At 36.9% G+C, this 23,525-nt stretch overlaps 3 protein-coding genes across 7 annotated transcripts; 1 reads left to right on the top strand and 2 right to left on the bottom strand.

The window, feature by feature from the left end:
* Window positions 1-1,880: 1,880 nt before the first annotated feature.
* On the top strand, window positions 1,881-5,802 carry LOC113767340 (probable mitochondrial adenine nucleotide transporter BTL1). Its single transcript, XM_027311402.1, has 5 exons — window positions 1,881-2,458; window positions 2,642-2,736; window positions 3,439-3,772; window positions 3,997-4,234; window positions 5,101-5,802. The coding sequence occupies exons 1-5, from the start codon at window positions 2,168-2,170 to the stop codon at window positions 5,340-5,342; spliced, it is 1,200 nt and encodes a 399-aa protein (XP_027167203.1). The 5' UTR covers window positions 1,881-2,167; the 3' UTR covers window positions 5,343-5,802.
* A 236-nt stretch (window positions 5,803-6,038) lies between these two features.
* LOC113768073 (reticulon-like protein B22) lies at window positions 6,039-7,740 on the bottom strand. The gene is made up of 3 exons (XM_027312307.1): window positions 7,139-7,740; window positions 6,710-6,779; window positions 6,039-6,506 (listed from the first exon to the last, which is right to left on the bottom strand). The coding sequence occupies exons 1-3, from the start codon at window positions 7,529-7,531 to the stop codon at window positions 6,397-6,399; spliced, it is 573 nt and encodes a 190-aa protein (XP_027168108.1). The 5' UTR covers window positions 7,532-7,740; the 3' UTR covers window positions 6,039-6,396.
* A 980-nt stretch (window positions 7,741-8,720) lies between these two features.
* LOC113767676 (pumilio homolog 5) lies at window positions 8,721-18,805 on the bottom strand. 5 transcript variants are annotated; one of them, XM_027311848.1, is made up of 11 exons: window positions 18,690-18,805; window positions 17,927-18,002; window positions 16,798-17,509; window positions 15,035-16,431; window positions 14,795-14,936; window positions 14,593-14,700; window positions 13,768-13,980; window positions 13,557-13,667; window positions 11,754-11,948; window positions 9,335-9,506; window positions 8,721-9,127 (listed from the first exon to the last, which is right to left on the bottom strand). In XM_027311848.1, exons 3-11 carry the CDS (start codon window positions 17,440-17,442, stop codon window positions 9,105-9,107), a joined length of 3,006 nt encoding a protein of 1,001 aa, XP_027167649.1. In that variant the 5' UTR covers window positions 17,443-17,509; window positions 17,927-18,002; window positions 18,690-18,805; the 3' UTR covers window positions 8,721-9,104. The 5 variants fall into 5 exon arrangements, with proteins under 5 accessions (XP_027167649.1, XP_027167651.1, XP_027167652.1 ...); XM_027311850.1 differs by having other exon boundaries at window positions 16,798-17,494; XM_027311851.1 differs by lacking the exon at window positions 17,927-18,002.
* Window positions 18,806-23,525: the final 4,720 nt, after the last annotated feature.

The following is a 23,525-nucleotide window of genomic DNA, read 5'->3' as shown; positions in this document are numbered from 1 at the left end:
AAACTCGATTCACATTTAATTCTAATTTAATATTTAAGTCAAAATTTAGTCAAACTCAATGAAAGTTTAGAATTATTGGGTTCTTTTATTGACTCAAGTTCGGGCTAACCCAACCTCATTGACAGTTCTACTGCTATTAGTTGTCCCCTTCTCCCTCATTGTCCTCCATCTCCACCATCACTAGCACCATTTGCCCTCCTATCTCCTCCCTCTTCTCTCATCTTCTTTCCTTCACCTCTCTCTTCATTTCTTTCCCCCTCATTCCTCCTTCCTCTTTCTCTCCCCTTTTCAGTAGCAGGGAAGAGAAACGGAAGAAGGAGGAGAAAAGAAAGGGATGAAATGAGGTAGAGAATGAGAGAGGAGGAGGGAGGGGGAAGGGAGAAGAGAGGAGATGGTGAGGGGTAGTGGATGCTGAATATTTTTTTAATTTTAAAAGATATTTCAATATGATTTTAATTTTTAAAAATATTCCAAAATATATCTTCAAGAAATACTTTCAAGAGCACATAACCATATACAATAAAAGTTGTTCATATACACTGCTATATTACTTTTTTTTTTAAAATATCATAAAAAACACCTAATTCATACAAAACCTATATTATACGAGGATTAATATAGGAGTGTTTGTCATAGTCCAAAATCCAAATCGTAAACCTTATCATTATCAGGGGTTTTTGTTGTTGGCTACTCACCACCGAGTGTTTTGTGTTTAGGTTGAGAGTGGATTGAATTTCGTCCTATTAACAAGTTAATTAATTTAAAACCCAAGTTACGATATGGGACAAAATCGAACACTTCATTCTAATTGAATGAATGATTTCCATACCGGTCCACAAAAACAATGAGTATGAGCACAATTAAACCGTTTCTGTACCAATATCAATTTACCAAAAATTCAATTGGTTATCGAGGTGTTCAAACTTCCAAAAAATCCAAAAATCAATCAATCAAATCTAGATTAGATATTTATAAAATTCATTCGTATCCAACCTTTAAATTTTGGTAAAACAATATGGCAATAGTTATTGAATTTCGATTAATGAATATCCGATTATTGATAGAATTATTGAATTTTATATGTTAATAATACATTATATCATATACATACTGATATATTATGTTATATACTAACCTATTTGTTGGGTTTGGATTTTATCCCATCAATAAATGATTGGTGGGATAAAACTCCAACCAACACTATTAATAAATAATGTCAAATTCATTATATACTAACCTATTAAAAAAAGTAAGGCTACAAAAGAGCATTGTTGAAAAAAATTATTTTCTTTGAGAATCCAATTTTATATTTGTAGAAATATAGAAAAAACAATGGGGGTATCTCTTGACTTTGCGATAAAAATGGAACGTGAAAAGAGTGAAATTATTATGATACAGCCACACAGGCAGAGAAGAGAAAAAGGGAAAATAAAAGAAAGAGGACAAAAAATGATAAACAAAAATATCTCTTTGCACCTGCACGTGGGGAAAAGAAAGTACTAAGACACCTGTTTTTTGGGAGGAGTGGACAAGATCTCTCCGCAAATTGCGAAGACGACAAATCCTTTTATGACCTTTTCTTCTCGTTTTGGCCCTTTTGGGTCGTTGAATGTCGGCAGCATCATAATCGGAGTCCTACCAAAAGAGCATTGTTTGGATAAGAGTTTGTTTGGATGATTTATTTGAGATATTTACTGTAGCACAAGAAAATAGTTTTTTTTTTTGAATTGACACATAAAGAGTAAAGGATAACGTAAATTTTATATACATTAATAATATATATTATTATTAATTAAATTCATAATACATATATAAAAATTAAATTTTATATAATTATCATTTATTCCTCGAGCGGCCGCATCCAACATTGACAGTCCAGTTCCAATTAATCCTAAAGAATAGGGTACACTAGCACCGGACTAAAAAAGACTTAAACCCTGAGCTTCGGAAAAGCCGGCGAGAAGGCGCCTCCTCCCTGTCGAATTTCCAAAAAAACTAACAAATCCAGCTTCGTAATCAATCGTCCACTACATCTTCGAAAAAAAACTTAAACCCTGAGCTTCGGGAAAGCCGGTGAGAAGGCGCCTCCTCCCCATCGAATTTCCAAAAAAGGCAACAAATTCAGCTTCGCAATCAATCGTCGACGACATCTTCGTCGTGGTGTTGGATGGCTGTTGAATCTGAATCGCAGAACAAGAGCTGCTGCTATTCGATGATTGGAGGGGGAGATTTATACGGATTGATGATGGTGGTACCCAAGGACCTGCTGCTTCTCCACAACCACCTTTCCGATGCCACTGCTGCTGCTACAGCATCATTCTCTGCATCCTCCACCACCACCGCTGCCAACAATACCACCACCACCACTCGCCCTCTTCATCAGCATCAGCTGCTGTTGGATTTCCGATTCCGCCCTCCGACTCTATCTCTACCTCATCTCCAACTCCCACGCCTCCATGTCTGTCCCTCCCCCTCCACTTCCTCTCTCCTTTTTCTCTTAATTAGTAGTGGTACTACTGCTAACAGTATCACCCTTTTTTTAACACTGATGTCTAATTGGAAACTCACCCCTAAAATAAGAAATAAGATAAATATTTTAGTTCTTACTCGCCTCATGGATGGATGGTTGGTTGGTTTTCAGGAGTTTTTCCGGAGTCGAGAAGTTGCGGAGTTTCTTAGCGGTGCTTTGGCCGGAGCTATGACCAAAGCCGTTCTTGCTCCTCTCGAGACCATCAGGTATGCTTAGCTTCTTCTTTCTTCCCCTCACCTCCCCTTCCCCTCTCTCCATTTCCATTTCTCCCCCCTCCACTGCTATTTAATCTTTTTACAGCCCTTCTTGTTTCTATTCTTTCTCCCGTTTGTTATGAGTATCATTAAAAAGATTCACACCCCGGGCAATCTGGGCACGTCATTCCTTTCTGCCCCTTATATTTATCCGCTGTAGTTGTTTCATTCAAAGCTCTCCCAATGTAGTTTCTCAATTTGCCAAAGTGCTTGTATGTATATCTACTGCTCCAAATTTCAGTGCACCAAATGAAACTTAGAGTCAGTACACTTTTGAGCAAAATCTTATAAACCCTTACTTATTCAGGACTTTACATAAGGCTTGGTTCGTAAAACTTCAGACTCACCTGCTTTGAGGAGAACTACTGGGCTGTATATTTAACCTAACGGTAGAACATGTGTCTTTTGGTTTCAATTCCTTTCATGACAATTAGTTTCATACTTCATCCATTATTCTTCATCTTTTCTTAGCAAGGGCTACTTCGGACTGTAAACTAACTTAAGCTAGTATCAAAGAGATGTGAACAACAAGGTTCATTTCCATTATAGCAAGTGACTTTCTTACTATTGGTTGGGCTTCGTGTGCACCAGATAAGGAAGATAAGACTCCTTGCATTGAAGCGCATTCCTCTTTTTATAATACAAAACATGCAGGACCAGAATGGTAGTTGGCATTGGTTCAAAGAACATCTGTGGCAGTTTTATTCAAGTCATCGAACAGCAAGGTTGGCAGGGACTATGGGCTGGAAACACAATTAACATGCTGCGCATAATACCTACTCAGGCAATTGAGCTTGGAACTTTTGAATGTGTCAAGCGAGCAATGAGTTCAGCACAAGAGAAATGGATTCAAAATGATTGCTCAAAAGTGTATATTGGTAATCTGAGTTTGAACCTTTCTTTCTCCTGGCTCTCGCCAGTTGCTGTGGCTGGTGCTGCTGCTGGAGTTGTGAGCACACTTGCTTGTCATCCACTCGAAGTGTTAAAGGTATTTGATGTTGGAACCATCTCAGCATCTTGCAGTCTTTGAAGAATTTACAGTGGTGCATCAGGAATAAGTTGTTTAGTCTGATTTCTCATCAATTGTCTTGTTCATTCTTTGTTGGTTGCCTTTATATAGCAACTCAAATTGCTAACGAGATCATTTCATCTTTCTTAATATGTTTCTGAGAATCGTAATGCATGAATTTCGTCCTTTTTGATCTTATTCAGGACCGGTTGACCATATCTCCAGAAATTTATCCCAATCTGTCCATTGCTGTTCGCAAGATGTACAAGGATGGTGGTCTTGGTGCTTTATATGCTGGTATATCACCTACGTTGATTGGCATGCTCCCATATAGCACGTGCTTCTATTTCATGTATGATACCATGAAGAAGTCTTACTGCTTGGCAAACAAAAAAGAATCCTTGAATCGTGCTGAGATGCTTTTGCTTGGAGCTCTCTCAGGTGAGAATTCTGCAGAGACAGTGCTGGTTCAGAGTTTTCATTAAGGCTTTCCTTTTTAAAATAAAATTCTTGCCTTTGATTTTGCTGAACATTTGGGCATTTACTCTACTGATGGACAAGCTTTTGGTGTAATGGTTCCAGTTGCTTATACGTCCTGTTATAAAAAAGTTGGCAAAGGTTTTACTACTTAAAGTAGAGCAACTAAGCAACAAAAGAGTCATTTATAGTAGGTGTAGTGGAAATAACAATTGAAGGTGGATAGTGAAACAAGACAAGATGGAGAAAGAGAGATGAATGCTAATGACGCGTTAAATTGCAAGAGTTCAATTTGGTGATGTAGATGTCTATACAAGATATTTCAGTCCATAAGAAATACTAATGACACATGCGACTACACCTTTGCTCTAATGAAGCTAGATGTCAATAACATGATTGTGCCTTACAGGTTTTACTCAAAAGTGAAAATTTTAATTCATTGTGCCTTATAAAGTAGCTGAATGATTATACTGCACTCCATGGATACCTGGTAAAACCTCTTTAAAACACTTTTAGCTGAGGAATGAGGAGTAATAGGTGGCTAGTTGGCAGCCTGATGGCTTGTGTACCAAATTGGAGGCTTCAGATGCAGGGACGCAAAATTTGATTTGTTATAATTACTTTTTTCCCAGTTGCTTGCTTTGTCAAGGAGTATTAGACGTCTGGTTTCTCATCAGAGAAAATTCCCGTTTGGTTGCATTGCTGCTGAATTGTATCTTGTAGTTGTTAAATTCCACGAGGAGGAACAGGATTATTTCTACATGTTACACGTAAGGTATAGAAAACGTCTCATTTGCCCTTGACAAGACTTATTTTTTGTGATCGATCAGGTTTAACAGCCAGCACAATCAGTTATCCTCTAGAAGTGGCAAGAAAACGGCTAATGGTGGGAGCTTTACAAGGTAAATGCCCACCACATATGGCAGCCGCACTTTCAGAAGTCATCAAGGAGGGGGGATTGAGGGGCCTTTACAGAGGTTGGGGTGCAAGTTGTTTAAAAGTCATGCCATCCTCTGGCATCACCTGGATGTTTTATGAAGCCTGGAAGGATGTACTACTTGGTTCAAGGTGAGAGCGACTAACCCTGTGGAGGTTGGCATGCTTCTAGGGTTCCACATGTCACAGTCCACCATGGGGCAACAGAAGTTACACAACAGACTACTGCTTGATTGTCCAGGAAAGGAGCTACACTGAAGTAGAAGTTGTCCGAAAAACTGGCTGTTGCTCACAACGGACCGACTATCGCTTAACTGTTGGTGCAATTTTGGGTGTGCGCCAGAGCCTAGAGGGAACTTTTTTTTTTTTTTTTTTTGAAGATAAATACATCTGATTAACTGTATGATTACATCATGTCAATTATTTCGTGTTTCTGAAACTTTAGATCTTTGACATGTGCTCAGCTTGTTTGCATAAGAAATTTGAGCGATTTTTGTCGGGGGTTAGGAGAAAGACGCAAGTTCATAATTACTCTCAAGGAAGAACCCGTGTAACACCAGGATTTGGAATGGAATGCTAGTTCTAGTTATGCAGCACACCGCTCCACAGCTGAACTTTTGAATGGCAATTAAGATTTTTGAGTTATGTGTGCTTGCTTTTTTTTTAACCCTTCGACCGCCCTTTCTACCCGAACTGTCAGTCACAAAGGCGATTTGAACCTGAATGTGATGGCAGGAAAGACTCTAAAAGTCCTCTTGACTATTGAGCCGATGCTTGCTAGGAAATAGGAATGTGGCAATTCAACTTTTGTGGTCTCTATTTCTACCATCAATTGAGAAAATATGGACAGTTTGATTAGCAGGTTAACGTTCTGCCGAGACATTTCAACAAGAAGGAGATCCTAAACCCTAAATCAAGGTAACGCGACAAAGAATACGAGCCTCAAGCGCAAATTAGCCTGTGAAAAAACAAACTCTGTCCAATACGCGATGGAAGCAAGAGTTGGAAATGCAGTTTACAAATATTGTGCGGCAATACAAGGACAGTGGTCAACATATGTCACCAATTTAGTGCTTAGCAGCTCGTTGTCTTTGGCAGGAAAGAGACGAGATGAAGCTTTTAGACCGGCGGCAGAGTGCGGGTAGTAATGCAAAAATAAGAGGTGGTGCTAGGCAGCACTGCTAATATCTTCAATCTTGGACCGAAGCTGGGCAATCCCTTCTCCAAGAAAACCACGAGAAACACGTGCTCATCAACCTTGATTCCTCAGTGAGCATGTAAAGGCATAGAAGGCAAAGTCCTATAACACCAATTGAAGCCTCACAAAAGGGTTTTTTTTTTTTTTTTTTTGTTAAAGAAAGTAAGAGAGGGAACGCGAGGGGTTCGTGGATGGCGTCCATCAGGGGAACAAACAAAAAGAACAAGGGACGGTACGGTACAATCATTATCCTATAGCATTACAGAATGAATGGGAAGTAGTAGTAATTAGATTAGATAGCGCACCAGCATAAGCAACTGTGGCAGTCGAGACCAGTCTTCCCAGTGCCGATAGCAGGTAAAGGCTAGCAACAACCTGCAAAAGAAATTAGTGATTAATGCTGGCTTCACTTAGGTCCCCATGCCGTCTAAAAATCAACCGGAATAATAAAATGAGATACAAGATTTCACAAGCTACTAACTCATTTTGGCTGTCTTCTTTATTACTACTACTAGTTGTGTTACTTAACAATAATAATGGTACAGCAATAGTTTAAAATCTCTAATACCAGTAAGTAACAAATAAATAAATAAATAAAGCGGCTGATAAATAAATACAACTTCAACTTTATTACAATTTCAACAACCAAGGGCCGGGGAGTTAGTAAAATAAAATTCCACTAGTAGTATTTTAGTAGGAGAGGAGGTGGGTTTGGGGCCCCCTGCCTGTTGTACCTTGAAAAACAAGCGCTTGTCGTGGCCGGTGGCGGCGACCCTGAGGACAGACTCGGCGGCCCCGATGGTGTTGGCGAGGCATGCGAAGATAGAGTTGGCGGAATCCTGGGAAATCTGCCACTCCAGGGGATCGACGGGGACCTGGATGTTCATCTGGCGGAAGAGGAGCCCGAGGATGGCCAGGGAGCAGAGCAGGACGATGAAGACGTCGGAGACCAGAGACACCAGGCTGGAATTGCGGTAGGCGCAGTGGTAGTACACCAGGGACCCGCATATCATCACTATCAGGGGCTTTCCGCCGCCGCCGCCTCTGAATTTCCCCACCACCTTCCTCGTCCCCACGTCCCCGCCCTGCCCGTTGCCTGCTACTGCTGCCTCCATGCTCAACGTCATACCATTTACTTTCACTTCTAGAAATGTATTATTAGCACAATTTATTCGTTCATAATTTGCAACCAATCAACCGGCAACGCTGGTCAACCCCCCCCTCCCTTTTGGGACTTTTCTTCTTCTTCTTCTTGCTAATGTTCTATTTCGTTCCTTTCTCTTGTGGAAAATAGGATGGTGACCGGTACGCGACTTATTATACGGACAAATCATCATTACTAGTTTCTAACTAGAGCAAAATTGGCAATTGGCACCTCTGTATATTCAATTTGTCATTCCTTACTTTTGATTCAACACCCTTTCTCTATCTGCACCGGAATTCTCTGTAACCATCAGAATTGTTCTCTTCGTGGACGGCAATATCATTTATACCTGTCACATATCCTACTTCATCTCGCAAGTATATATTTTTTTCTCTCATCAATGTTCTTTTTCAGAACTTGTACAATTTATTTAGCCCCCTGAAAAATTGACCCATAAATAAATAAATGAATAAAAAAAAAACAACTTGTATAATTCAATGTGCAAAAGAAAGCAAAACCATTCATAGAAGTTTCTACCTCATTCCTATTTGCGATCTGTATTCGAGGCACACTCGTGAGTTCGCTACTTAATTTTTGCGAAATGATTGACATGAAGGGTCCGTTTGTTTCGGGTGAAAATGTTTTCCAGGAAAATATTTTCCTAATTTCCCGTGTTTGGTTGCACAAAAGTTACTGAAAATATTTTCCTATGTAAAATATTTTCACTCATCTTATGGAAAACAACTTCCCTTCCAAACTTCTTTTTGAATGCAATATTATGTATGGTGTTAAGAAAAATCTTGTGTTCTTTTTTTAGTGAGGGGGACATTGGTGACACGACCACCCAACCCTCCCCCCCTAGTATATTCAAAATAAAAAAAAAACCTCATCAGCAGTGAGAGTGCAAGATATATGTCACAATAAGCATTGCATGTGATTGATATTTGACACTAAATGATTTTTTAAAGTTTCGAAAATTACTTCCACGGAAAATATTTTCCCAAGGAAAACATTTTACTTCCAACCAAACAGACCCGAAATTTTTGTTGAATGCCAATTTATTATGGTTTGGTGGCCGAAGATTTTATTAATTCGGGTTAAAATTTGGGGAAAATTACTTGACATGGGGTTACATTGGTGATCGATCGGTAGATGTTTCGAGAGCTTACTACTGAAACAAATACCCCCATTTAATTTACCACTATACATCAGCATACACTTGTATAGTTTAACAACTTACAGACAGAGACGCAGGATACAGATATGTACTGTTTTCAAGTACTACTACTTTTTTGATCCCCCAAATAAAAAATTACTAGTACTGCTACTGCTACCAACCACTAGTAGCAGTATCAAGCTGGTGATTACAATTACTAGTAAATGCATGGCATGCATTTATATATATATATATATATATATCAACACTAAGAGTACACCACCAATTGTTTGATGTTATCCCCTCCAACAAAGGAGGCTCGGGTCCCCTCCACCAGCAACAAAATGCTTCCGCTGGTCAGAAATAAATAGCTGTTCTCGTAATCCTTACTCCCAATCCATTAAGCTTCAGAGCTCCCACACTCTGCATCACAAAGTTGAAACTCAACTTCAGGTACTCAATCTAACAACGTTAACAGAATTAGCTACTCCAAACAGGAATGATCAACCCACCGTGCCATGCCACTAAGCCAGTTGCATGTCTTAATACTTTGTGCTTTGTGTGGTTCCAACAATATATATGTCACACCATATTGCAAACAAAGAAAAAAAGGGGCAGCATTCCACGCACCTTCACCAGATAATTGTTCGAATCGAGCAACAATGTGTTTCCCATATGTATATTTCTTCAGAGCATGCAGGTGTATCCTGATTCGATTAAGTAATATTTCCCGCTGTCTATCGTTGCTTATTTCCAGAATCTTCTGAACTACATAGTTCGCAAACTGGTCCTTCATCATTGTCTACATCGAGCAAAACAAAGAGGGTCAAAACACATCTTTGCACACCATTTTTTTGGTGTTGAGCGTTTAACACCCATAATTTTTTTTTTTTTCTTTCGAAGCCCAAAGGGCCTACGTTAATTTTTACAAACCTAAACCCCGAGGGAACCCCAAAAGCCGGTATCCTTTGAGGTCCCACAGGAGACTTATAACTACCAACCCAAACCCTCCCAACCCTGATGTGGGATACATCTCAGGGAATGACACCCCAAACCTCCACAACGGGGGAGCCTGCTGCTAAGCCCGCCAGAACCCAACCCCCCCAGAGGCGATAATTAAGAGCAGGAAAAATAGAAAAAGAATATTCACGGACAAAGCTAGTGATCTTGTCATGCTGCCATTCTCCTGATGAAGACAATAACACAGACACACTCATTTATGTTGAAGCTAAAACCTCTCTATCAGAACGAAACATATGCTATCTATTTTTCATTTTGTAAATAAAAAGTTACCATCCTCCAATCTCCACACAGTGGCATCCCCCCCCCCTGGGGCGCCCCCCTCTCTCTCCTTTTTCTCAACTTCACCAGCAAAGGCCTTCTATAGAATGCTCTGTAAACCATGATACTGGTCCTCAGACGATCTGAAATAGTGTTTCAAGAGGCCAGGCAAACCATGCTCCAAAGCATGGGGTGTTAGTTCCCATGATTCCTTTTTAGCAATTTGCAATTGTATAATAAAGTTAAAAAGCTATCCAAAAAATGTTGAAACTCCAAAGACAACAAATTTACACACACAGTCAAATCGAGGAACAATATAAACAAGTTGTCAAGTACTTCAAAAGTTCTTTCTCACTTTAAGGTTAAAGTAGAATCTTAATTAGGGCAAAGCTGCAAAGAACAATTAGTTACATTACACCATTTCTTCTCCCCAACTTTGGCCAGACAACACCTCCCACACCCCAATTCAGTTAGAAACATCCAAAAAAGCCCTCAACACTAATATAAGCTAAGTAGGTTCACTACTAGCAAGAGACATTCCAGGAGTTTGTCAGCTGGCGTCAGATTTATCTGTGAAGGTAATAGGCATTGTCTTTGAGATAGGGATCCAATCAAAAAAAGACGCAGGATCTCTTAGGCAAGGAATGACACTGAAGAACATTCTTGGAGATATTGAAGGGGGGATAACAATCAAACTGTTAAGGACATTAGCTGATACTCAATCATCCTATGCTATGCTTAAGTTCACTCGCACTGCACAACATCAAATATCTACCTGGGTTACGCAAAAGACAGGGCAACAAGGATATACAGGCTGGCTTTTATAAAGATTCTCAAACTTGTATTAAAGCTGCCTAGATACAGGCCAAGCTGATCCCAGCCCAGGAAGTTTCCACCGCATCTTCCAATTCTACCTTGTCAAGAACTTTAGTATGCACATAACTCATCATGAGATGCGGAAGAAACAAGTGAGCCAACTGTATTCATCTATACAAGAAACTAAACCTAATTCTCATGTAATCTCTTGTCCTCTGCACCCTCCCCAACCCCCACCTCTTTCCCCTGACAACTTACCTAAGAAATTCCACTGCCACTACAGCAGTGAGCACCCTCGCACAGATGAGCTTAAAGTCCATGTAAAGATGCATTCTCTCTCCTCTCTCACACCCATCACCTATTTATCTCACTTCTCCAAAATATCTGAACCAACAACACATAGGACACTCTGCAGTTAGAACATGAATTTCAGGCAAGGCAATTGAGTGCCTCAGCTAATTAGGTAAGTAGTCAAAGGATCATTGCAAAATAAAAGCAATTTCAGGCATGGCAATGGGGTGCCTCAGCTGAATAGGTAAGTAGTCAAAGAATCATTGCAAATAAATGCATCTTAATAATGCATAGGTGGGACCTCAAAAGGCATTGCAATCAATTCATTTTCTGAAGTATACAAAAATTGACAAGGCTTTTCTAGAATACATATACATATTGAGGGTGAACCTAGGTTCCAAAAATAGAGATTAACAACTATGCATTTTGATGTCCAGAGTCCTCTTTAGAGGAGCAAAATAAATTTACCAAACTTGAATATGGAGCACCAAATTAACTCAAAATATCAAATTGACCACTCCAATCTATGCACTTGGAAACAGCTTCAGTTTCCATCAGAATCCCCAGAATAATTCGCAGAGCAATAATTAAGTCAAACCATGTCAGAATTCTATGAAAACAACTTGAAGAGAAAAAATTTTCAAGAGGTATATGCACTTACCAATAAATTGTCATTGTCATCTCGTTGAGCAAGAATCTCCTCAATCAAGCTCTCCCTTTCAGCAGCATCACCATACTCCAAACACTTCTCAACAACATTTGATGCATATTTATGTTGGCTCATTAGTACGATTTTCCCAGTCAATTTGCTGATAATTTGAGTTCTTTCATGTTGTTTCCCCCTCTCCAGGACATGCTGCAAACCAAAAGTAATCCTGGTATTATATATGTGTCTTGTTTATTCTCATTTTTTCCTGGTATTATTCTTATTTATACGGAGGGGAAGGGGCTTGTGGACGATTAGTGACTTCATTTTCTGTTGTATATTCAGTGTACAGACGACACCTGGAAACAAGTCCAAACCACAGCATGAAAATTATTGAATGCATCAAGTTGCTCGCATGAGATGATCAAATACTCTGAATCAATCAACTTTTGGTGCCATATGAACAGAATGGTTAACATGTCTGGTTTGCAATTTCATCAAATTGATCAGTAACCCTGAATGTTCTCGTTCGGAGTTCAAACTCAATTGAGGCTTGAAAAATGAATAGGTTTGACCAATCTCATTCATTACATATCCATCCTAGCCCATGTATGTTAATTATATGCGGCATATGAACATAAGTTCTTTAGATGAGAAAACTGGATGTGGTAGTACGAATTTATGGTTCTTGGTTGCAAGAGAAATGCTAATATGTGCATTATTACTCCACTCAACCAGGCAATCAAAGTATGCATATAAGTCTCTCAAAATTCAAAATCCATGATGAAGTTTTCTTTGAAAAATCTGGGAGCACTATGTTACCATCCAATAGTGGAAGGATTACAAGACTGAATAAGAATACAATGAAAGTTTTACCATCAGAAATTTGTTTCTAATTCATTTTCTGTTTCTCACATCTGAGTGAGGAGGGTAAATTAGACATAGAGCTACAACCGAATCACCCAACTAATGGATTTAATGAGTATGATATGGCGCTCCCAAATTGGTCCAAGTTAACTGGAAGAGACAACTAAACTAAAACTTGAAAGAAATAAACAATAGAACTGGGAGTAAACATGATTCTTTCAAGAAAAAGAAAATGAAAACCAAAACCATACAACAGTGGTAGACGAGTTAGAAGGAGATGGAAATTATGTCCACGCATAGATAAACTCAAACCACTCCAGAACCCCCAAGGTTGAATATAGTCAATGTACATCCAATTGTACCAGCCAAACAATGGGAACTGACAATAGAACCTATTTGAAATAGTTTACAGAAATGGTCTTGATTTCAGTCAATTGAAGAAAATACGTGGCTACAATATGCACTGAAGCAAGTCTTCTGATTAGTGAATTAACGCTTCAAGTAACTGTACCTACCACAATTCCTTCTTCCCTAAATGAACTTGAAAATGATTGAATACAACAAAAACCCTAAAAATGTGCCACAACTATAATAAAGCGCTGAATCCTAAAAGAAGAGACAGGAAAGAACAGTACCCTACAGATGACAAAGTGAAATTGACTTAGAAACAGATTCTCGAAATCAGAAAGTCTAAACAGTAAAATTTAGAAAAGAAATTGAATGAATTGGTATATATGAGACTCCACAGCAGTCATGACAGAAAAATATAGTCTAGCTTAACAACTTAAGGATTTAAATCCCTGATGTTCACGAGGAGTATCTCTTATCTATAGTACAAAAGTAAAGAATAATATCAGGTCGAGCACCAAAACTAAAAAGATTATTGAAAGTACACGAATAGGTTTATGAACTCTAAACAGCATATTCATGAAGTGATATCGTGAAACAAACCTGGGTGACATAATTTCCATATTGATCCTGAGCAAGAACATAAGCCGATTCCAGGATCTCATCCACAATGCACTGAGTTTGTGAGTCGTCTGAGCAGTGCTCTAATACTCTCTAAGAAACCAAAAGATATATTTCAATAGAAGTGGTTGAAAGATACAAAGGCACTACAAGAACTTCAACGACGATTAGATTTTAAGATATGTCAAAGGACCTGAATAACACGGCAACCATATGGATGGGTGGACAATGTAGCAACCTGGCCCTGAAAAGCACAGATAACGAAACCAATCTTTTCTGCAGGAACACATTCGATGCATTTCTGTATCACATGATTGCCATTTTGATCTCGTACACATCTCATTACATGCCCATCCAGTTCATGTACAAGTTCAATTTTCTGGTCAAGTTCAATTACCTCGAGAGCCTGGAATGTAAGCCGACCAGAAATCAACACCGTTAAAAAAGAAAAAGTAGTTAAATCTATAAGTAACAGGGAACAACCACTGATAATAATCATATTTTTTGACCATGGGCAGGATGCAGGGAATCGATCTAGGTCATGTTCCCCAAAATCAAACACTTGCAGGCAACATAAGTTTCTCAGCTTCGAGGATTCAGAAGGGACGACAAACAGGAAAGGTATAGGGGATACAAATATTCCTGAGACTGGCCTACTTGGTGCATAAAGAGAATGAAGGGATTTGGAAGTCATACTATTATTGGTTAAAATTTCCTGTATTCAATTTTCTTGTTAAACAGTAATAAAACTGCTTCTAATTCCTAGGAAATTGGAGTAGAACCAAGTAGAATACTAAAAAAGAATCCTACAACACAAATTACCAACAGAAGTACAGAACTTGATAAGAATACAAAGTAGATCAACACAGAAATAAACCACAATACTAACACTAAAGAGTATCTGAAACTGCCAAATAATTAGAGAATGTATACCCCAAAATCTATTTACTTCCTTAAAGAGCCAACTGTCACTTGCAGAGAATAAGCACCCATTGATATATCCTCTACATCCACATACCTTCTGAATAACACGGCATCCATACATTTGCAAACTCAAAGTTAGCATCTGCCCAGATAGCTCATGCGCTAGCTCCTTCCTCTGCTCAGGATCCCCATGTTCAAAGAACTGCCTCGATAGAAATGGACAATACAATTCCCTAAGTAGAGTGAATGTATACGCATAAAACAAGGAAAGAGATCGTACACTTTCAAATTTGCACCTTCTGAATGACATAATTACCAAAAACATCTGTCATTAATTTTGGAGCACGAGGAAGAACTTCTTGAAAGACAGATGCCTTCTCTTCAGCACTACAATTTTCCAACTTCTGTTGGATGAATCGACTTCCATGTTGATCAACACTGAAGTAAGACATGCAGAGAAAATAATTCTTCTCTAGTCATAGTCACAGAAAATGACACCACACAGACAAGTAAAGGGGCTCGTTAGGAAAGACTACCTGAATTCAACAATCCGCCCAGCAATGTCAATGAGGTCAATCTTCCGAGCATTGCCTGATTTCAGTTCTTCGAGAAAAGTATGCTTCTTGGGGTCACTGAAGCCATCAGATCCTCTTTGCCCTTGCCATCCTGCATAAACACCAGTGTTTCTCACAGAAGCCTGAGAATATCTTAGGTCATTTCTCCTCCCTGAAGGATTTGTCCCTCCCACCGGAGATCCAGGCAGTACTGGGCTACCAAGAGGGGATCCAGGAAACGGTGGCATGAAACTTAGGCCTGTTGGACTTCCATAGTAATTAGTACCAGGAGTCCCTATTTTTCTTGGACTTAAAATGCTTATGCTTTCGCTTGGTGCAGGCTGAAATTTTCTATCACCAATATAAGCAGGAAGGTTCGGATTTTTTTGTGAAGCATAAGAATCAAATTGACCCCCTATCATATTCATCGAGGATGGACGACCATAAGGTGCTGTATATGCATCCTCCAAGGGAGGATGAAAGTACTGTACATGAAAAGGATCAGGAAAAGGAGGGTGCACCATTAGCCCCTGATGACCATAAAACTTGTTATAATGTTGCAAATCACCCACTTGTAGAGTACTTTCCCCCGTAGAAACACCAGTACTTTGATCACTAAAGCTTTGAGCAGAACTGGTCTCAAAATGCATTGGGAGGCTTGTATGTGATGGATATCCAGCCACAAAGGGGGGAATAAAACCAGAACCTAATGCATATCCAGACATACTGTACTGTGGAGCATATAAAGTAGTTGGACTTAAGTTGGAATAGTATTGATTTCCTGAAGCCATATATGCTGCTGCTGTAGCATACAGAGGAGGCGTGAACCCAGGAGATTGTAGTACTGGCTGTGCCTCATAAGAAAAATTAAAGTGGCTTTGTGGAACTTTTCCATGGACATTGCTCATATTATTAACTGCTTGACCAGTAACCTGATCTTGAGACGTCTGAAATTGGAAATGAGAGCATTGTTGAGAGAAAGGAAGCTGCTGCTGCAGTATGTTCTTCTCGTAGAATTTGCTTTCTTGTTTATTTCTATCATCAGACGCAGAGGGATGACCTCTCATAACCTCAACTTCCAAGCACAGGTCCTTACTTCTGTCATCCTTTTGAGTTGAAGGAGACCTCTCTAGGTTGTCAAGATAAGATGTTTTTGGCAAGGATGTAGTGGAGGAATCATCAATGGCTTTTAACTTGTGAGAAATTTCAAGTCTAGCACCAGAATCTGAAGGTGATTTTAATTCAGGTAACTTTGAGATATCGAGAGAAAGATTGTGCAGTTCAAGAGCTTGGACCTCATCATCAATTGGTTCATCTGTTGTAACATGCCCTGAACGAGACTGATTGTACACCGGTGAAGGTGTGCGAGGGAAGTCTTCCTAAAGAATTTCATCAAGATAGAGAACATTTAGAACACAATCACAAATTCACAATGTAAAACAGCAAGAACAAGTTCATTAAGGGATCAACGCCTCTGAGACTAATTAGTTATTGGACATTGCTAATAATCGTCGAGCGAAACATAGTCATACTCCCAGAAGGAACATCCAGACTCCTAGAGGTATTCTTGGACTCGGTCGTGGACCAAGTTGGGAAAATCTAAAATCAAGACCAAACAGATTGTTTAAACAGTACAGCTCACCCTAGCTGCCTAGACAATCCCCTCCCTCACCCAAAAGCCAAAGAAAATTCAAGATGCTCTGCAATATTATGCAAATATATGTTGCAAAGTGGGTGAACAATACCTGTATTAAGTCCACCAAACTTTTATGGCGGCCAGATAGAGAGAATATGCTCTGTTCAGGTATAGAAGTACTATTTTCAGCCCAATCATCCGAAGCTTGCTGGGTTGAGTTATCATCTTCAGGCTCCTCAGGATGAGTGGAAAGAGAACTTCTAGCCAAGAGTAAAGATCCATCACCACTGCTTCCAGAAGGTGTTAAACCCCAACTGTTGCTGAGAGTGCCAATGTCGTGTACCTGGTGCCAACTCTCCCTTGACATGGTAGACTGAGGAAACCTTGCACTCAAGTCAATATTGGAGGAAGCAAATCCAAAATTGGATGGATCAACACCTAGTTGCCTGCCAGTCTGATAACACTCAAAGGCCCTGCCTGAACTACCCATACTTGAATCCCAGCTAGACCTCTGTGGATATATGAGATTGCTGAAGGCTGCATAAGAGCCTTCCATACTTGGAGGTGCACTACCACTACGATTAGGAACCATGCTAGTATGATCTCCATGAATTTTACTCCCCTTAAGAAGTAAACCCAACTCATCGGCAACCAAATTATTTAAAGGTGACCTGAATGATGCAGCACCCTTAGAGGAGGCCCATTTCCCAGTTCCAGTACTTTCCACAATTCTCACGGGGCTCTCAGTTGCCATACCGTCAGAAGAATGATAGGCAAATGCTCTCTGAAGCAAATTATCACATACCCTTCTAACACCAAAACTGAGAAATTATTAGTAACGCATTTTGCATACATAGGAGAACCAGTAATAAAAACAAAAATCTTCCTCCCCCTCCCCCCTTCTCTGTGATGGCCTCAAAATTGGAAGACGATACAGAAAAGGAGCCAGTAAACAAACGTATAAGGAATAAATGGATGTATTCAACTTGCAAAATTAGAGGCTAGAAATATAATTGAATTAAAAGCAATAACTGCATGGAATTATGATGGAAAATGAAAACTGAAGATAAGGCTCGAAGTACTCGACATCTAGATGGAGGATGAGGTTCTAGCATGGCAGAGAAATGCATAAAACGTCAAAAAAGAAATCATTTTGATGGCCTGCATGACTTTTGAATATAATATAGATTCAGGCAGACAAAATGCCGTGAGTTGCACAACCAGCAATGAGCAATTACCATATCTAGTTCTTCATTTCGTAGATTCCGAGAGGAAAAGAAAGAAAAGCCTTTGGAATTCGGCAAAAGTAAGATGCTGCATTTATATCACGCGACGTCAACATACAGATACAGACAGACAGACAAATAAGCTAGAATTCGTGCAAAGCCAGAGCATTCATTTCAGAAAAACAATAAATGTCCTAAGTCCTAGTATCATTTACGGCACTAAAAGTCTCTTGCAGTTATGACAAGTTCTGAAATAAGAGAAAATTTAGGTCGCCTTATTGTACCGAAAAGATGGAAAAAGCTTACAAGTTAATTCTGAATTGAAAGTAACTGAGGGAGGGGTTTATTGAGGGGCGGGAAAAAAGGGATTTTTATAACATGACGGCATAAACAACAAGTTAAGAAGTCTAGTGATAACGCAGAATAGCAAAGAAACAACGGAAATTAATCAGTGCATATGTTTATGTTTTGCTGGACAGAAGCATGTATACGAACACGAAACTGACAGCAAAATTACTGATAAACAAGAATTCCGAGTCAACACTCGCAATAAAAATCGAAACTTCAACACTTGGAAGTAAATTACAAAGGTGAAGGAAAAAAAAAGATTTTTTTAAGGGGAAGGCGGGGGTGATAGAGAGAAGATGAAGAAAGAAACGATGAATCAGAAGCTCGAAAAAGAAAATGAAAAGCAAAGGAAAGATGAAAAGAAGATACAAAAAGAAGGAAGAGAAGAACGAGAGTAACCGAGTAAGGTGTAAGAACAAAAACTCACCGAGAACCCTAAAAGAATCCAAAACAAAACCCAAAATAAAAGGCCCTGGACTATAGTAATAGCGGTGGTGGTGCGAAATTGGAAACTGGGATTGGAAGCTCCGACAAGACTCTTCTTCTGAGAATTCTGTCTCGCTTATATATTACATAAGAATAATTACTACTACCAGTAGTAAATTGAATAACAAAGGAAATGTATTGGCACTTTTGGCAGTAAACTTGAATAAAAAAAAAGAAATGAAATCAGAGAGGAGAGAGAAAAGTTTGTCCATTTGTACTCGTATTACTACTGGTTGGATTTTGGGTTAATTACAATTAATCACCTGAATGAATATCCCATTTCCCATTTACTCTCTAACCTTTAATTTTGTCACATAATTATTTTGGCTTTTCATTTATTCTTTTTTCTTTCCCCATTTCCCCCTACTTTATTTCTTTTTTGCTTTCTATTTTCTGTTCTCTTCCGTCCTTCATAATAGATACTTCATCTTAATAGAAAACTTTATTTAGAATTTGCAATTGATTTTATGGGTAGAGCATGAAAAGATGTCAAAAGCTTATTTCAATATTTTGTATAATGTCATGTGTCGCAAATTGCATTTAATGATCATTAATCAAGTCACAAATTCATCTTGTGATTTTTTAAGAATAAAATTAGAAACTATAATAGGAATGTGAAAAAAGCAAAAGAATTGAAAAATCAAAATATGCTATTTTGGAGAAAGGGTTTGAATATTTAATGACCATTTGAGAAGAAAAAAAAATCTTTGCAATTCCTTTTTTCTAGTTTCAATCACTCAGATGAAGTTCCTCGTGGGAGAGGAAAAAGTAAAGAAAAAGAAAGTGACCAAGAAAATAAAGAAAAAAAGAGGCGGAAAGCAAAAAAACAAAAAGGAGAAAAATATAAGAATTTAGAATAATAGAGGGGTAATTTTGTTCAAAAGGGCATAAAGGGTAATTTTGTTCAAAGGGGGAAGAGAGGGGTAATTAGAAAAAGGTCAGGGGTAAAGTGAAAATTAGAGTATACCTTAAACAGATTAATTGTGATTAACCATTGTTTTCTTTTGGTTAATAACACCTTGCCCCCATACTTAGTGGATAGTCACACTTTACCCCCTTTAACCTTAAATATATTCACTTTACTCCCATAAAGATCAAAATACAATAAAAAAATGTGAGTGCAATCACATTATTATCCTTTTATTCATGAAATTGTTTATAATGTAATATTATTTACTTTCATTGTTAAAAAATATACATATTCTCTATTACATCAACTATATAACAATTTTTTAGAAAAGATAAAAAAAAAAGTTAAAGTATATATTTAGTTTATATCCTTAAAATTTTTCTTGTTGGGTTAATATTCAAGAAAATCGTTCAAAACGTCCCACACATTTTGTAAAATGACTTTTTTTCATTCCTCACTTTTAAAAGTGTAATTTTACGTTACTTACAAATTTATATTGGTCAAATTTGATCTCTACCTAGGTTTTCGAATAGTTTTTTGCCAGAATCCATCACGTCCTTGCACGTGATCATTTTTTAGGGGCAAATTTGTCAAAACAAATTTCACATAATTTGATTTTTTCGTTCCTCATATTTTACATAATGAATTTTTTCGTCCCTCACATTTCAAAAAATTAAATTTTTCATCCCTTACATTTCACAAAATGAATTTTTTATCCCTTATTGATCATGTGTATAAATAGTTTCTTTTTTTTTAACTCATGTATATATCTATTTGATTTCACCTGAATAATATGAATAACATGTAATATATATATATATTTGATTTAGTTTGATATTTTTGTATAATTGATGCGATAGATAAGATGTAAATCTTTTGGCAATGAAAGAAAATGATGCTAGGTTACAGATAAGTTCATGAATAAAAGGGTCATAAGGTCATTGCACTCACTATTTTTTTTAATATATCTCTAACTTTGACTACTCTTTTGTGGGGGATAATGTATGTATTTCATATTGAAAGAGGTAAAGTGGTTTGACTGTCCCCTTAGTTCAAGGGAACAAAGTGTCATGAATTTTTTTTTCTTTTTTAAAGGGTTACATGCACTAAATCCCCCTAAACTTTACCCTTTAGTTGCGTTTTGCTCTTGAACTCACTAAATAAGTATTTTACCCCCCTATTTGATATTTTAAGACAAAAGTACCCTTACTATTTTATTTTGTTTCTTTCTATTTATTCATTTCCTTATCATGAATTTTCCACTACTTTCTTTTATTTTTGTATTTTTATTCTTTTACTATTCTCTTTTTTTTTATTTCCTTATGTCACTATTTTGTTTCACCTTGATATTAGTATTACTAATTTGTATATTTATTATAATACATAATTATTTTTTTACTTATAATTTCGTTATTGTTTTATTTGTTTACACTATTAGAAAATTGAAGACAAATTGTATAGTGTAAAAAATTAATATATGCCAATCATAATCAAGAAGTGTATATTACTAGTAAATTGACTATTTAAAAAGATATTAGCAAACTAGAATTTTAAAAAACTTAATATTTAAAAGTGTATTCTAAAAAATAAAGCAACTACTATATTTGTTTATTTTTTTTATGTATGGTTGATTAACTATGAAGTTATTATGATTTGAATTTGTTATCATTGTTATTAAAAATTATTTTATTCTAAACACTAGGCGCATTGATTTAAGTAATATATGAAATAGGTTATGTGCATAGAGAAAAATAGCCAATTTCATCCCTAAATTTTTTTTTAGTGCCAATTTAGTTCCTAACTTTTATTTCTGACTAATTTAATACTTGAACCTTATTTCGTAGTTCCAATTAAGGACTTTCGCGATGGTACCACTACCTAAAATTGATATGGCTCCTAATTGACTAATTAAATAGGGGTATTATCATGAGACTGTAATAAAACAAATAAATTGTTTAAAAAAATCACCAAATTAAACTTTTAAATCGTGTAAAAAATCACCAGATTAAACTTTTTTAAAGTTTAATATTGTGATTTTTTACATAATTTACTTGATTTATTATAGCCCCATAAGTGATGTTCCTAAAATACCCTTGTTTAGTTGGTTAATTAAGAGCCAAATTAATTTTAGGTGCTGAAGCCGTCACGGAAGTCCTTAATTGGAACTGCAGAATAAGTTCACATATCAAATTGGTTAGGAATAAAAGTTATGGACTAAATCAACACTAGTGAAAAATTTATGGATGAAATTGGCTATTTTCCCTAGATTTTATGATGATTAATACTTTCAATAACAATAAGTAAAAAAGATAAAAATAAATAAACAATAAATTTAAGAACATTAAAGTTAATATTTTTTATCATTTCTATTTTGATCATATCTTCTATTTTAAAATTTGTCGAACCTATTCTTGATTTTAGAGCAAAAAATAAGCATATAAACTAAACCTTTTGACTTTGCTTTAAGTATAACTCGTTAGATTTGGCAATAGGTTCATTCATATAATATCTTGAACAATTGAGAATAAAAACGTTATTACTGAATTAATCAAAAAAAATCTTTTTTTTATTCAACTAAGTTTTAAAACTAATCATTTTTATTTTTATTTATGAGTTCCACATTTTATCTTTCCATATTCTAAGGTTCATCCTTGTAACTAAATCCTTCAACTTTGATCAAATATAAGAAGAAAACATCACAATTCTTTTTCTAAAATAAAAAAATTCCCTCTACAAGTATGAAAAGGGAATTTTTAGATCTCACATCTACTTACAAAAAAAAAAAAGTGTGGGAATATAATAATCTTTTTCACTGGAAGAATTATCTTTTGAATGAGGCATCATTTAACATCAACTAAAGAAGAAGTAAAGAAAAAAAAAAATTTAACACTTCCTTTCAATACTGATTAAAATTGCATTGCTGTGTCAGAAGAAGGATAGCTATACTATTTCGGTATAAACAATAATAGAAAAGAGAAAAAATAGTTGATCCCATGAGAGAAATGAAAAAATTTTAAAAAATATAAGGAAAATGGACAAGTTGAAAAGGGCAAAAAGGAAGAAAAAATAAATAAAATAATAATTAATTTGGAAGGACCACTATTGTCATAAACATAAAAAATGGGGAGCAAAATGCCTATGTATTAAGTTGAGGGGAGTAAACTTCACGGGGGTTTAGTTCTTTTAACCTTTCTTTTTAATCACATTGTTCATTATTGCCTTTTGGTTTACGGGGTTTAAAAAATAAATACAAATGTCGCTTGTAAAACCCACTCACACCAGGGCGCGGCCGCTCCGACCCTACAGCAGTATAAGACTTTTTATAAGATTAAAGAGTGCAGATAAAGAACAGAGAAAAGGAGTAGTCAAACAGATATCTGTACTGATCATTAGTATTATAGTACTACCATTATTAGTCAACTACAGAACCAAAAAATAAAAACAGACGAGGGAGGCGAGGGGAGGGGCTAATTATCCAATCTTTCTACTACTATTTCATAATCATAAGGGGTAATTTCAGAAACATCTCGCGAAGTTGCTAACACTATCATTGGGTCCCCTTCAGTTTTCGAAAAATTACACTAATTTTCATTGATATTAACTATCATGTAACATTTAGGCTCAATTAGTAATTAAAAAGTGATATTAGGAGAGAAAAGATAACATGATTCTATTATTGCCCCTCATGTACTACATTATTTAGTTAATTCAATAACCAACCCACATATTAAAAAAAATACTAAAATTTGCTGTTTATCATTAGAAATCAAATCACATGTAGCTTAAAAAAATAGCATATCATTCTATATCTTTTACTTAATGCAAAATCTAAATTACTCTTTGCAGTTTCATACCCATTGTCAAACA

This window comes from Coffea eugenioides, chromosome 4 (assembly GCF_003713205.1).
Source record: "Coffea eugenioides isolate CCC68of chromosome 4, Ceug_1.0, whole genome shotgun sequence".
Classification (NCBI taxonomy): Eukaryota; Viridiplantae; Streptophyta; class Magnoliopsida; order Gentianales; family Rubiaceae; genus Coffea; species Coffea eugenioides.
This window is presented reverse-complemented; position numbering and strand designations above follow the sequence as displayed.

Bases quoted from the DNA above. Each gene is read 5' to 3' on its own strand.
- LOC113768073 (XM_027312307.1), bottom strand. From the start codon at position 7,531: ATGACGTTGAGCATGGAGGCAGCAGTAGCAGGCAACGGGCAGGGCGGG. The intron at 6,780-7,138 runs GTACAACAGGCA...TTTCTTTTGCAG, and splicing joins ACAAGCGCTTGTTTTTCAAG to GTTGTTGCTAGCCTTTACCT. The intron at 6,507-6,709 runs GTGCGCTATCTA...TTGGTGTTATAG, and splicing joins TGCCACAGTTGCTTATGCTG to GACTTTGCCTTCTATGCCTT.
- LOC113767340 (XM_027311402.1), top strand. From the start codon at position 2,168: ATGGCTGTTGAATCTGAATCGCAGAACAAGAGCTGCTGCTATTCGATG. The intron at 2,459-2,641 runs GTCTGTCCCTCC...GTTGGTTTTCAG, and splicing joins TCCAACTCCCACGCCTCCAT to GAGTTTTTCCGGAGTCGAGA. The intron at 2,737-3,438 runs GTATGCTTAGCT...CAAAACATGCAG, and splicing joins GCTCCTCTCGAGACCATCAG to GACCAGAATGGTAGTTGGCA.
- LOC113767676 (XM_027311848.1), bottom strand. From the start codon at position 17,442: ATGGCAACTGAGAGCCCCGTGAGAATTGTGGAAAGTACTGGAACTGGG. The intron at 13,668-13,767 runs GTCCTTTGACAT...TTGGTTTCTTAG, and splicing joins ATGGTTGCCGTGTTATTCAG to AGAGTATTAGAGCACTGCTC. The intron at 9,128-9,334 runs GTGCGTGGAATG...TTTGTGATGCAG, and splicing joins CGAACAATTATCTGGTGAAG to AGTGTGGGAGCTCTGAAGCT.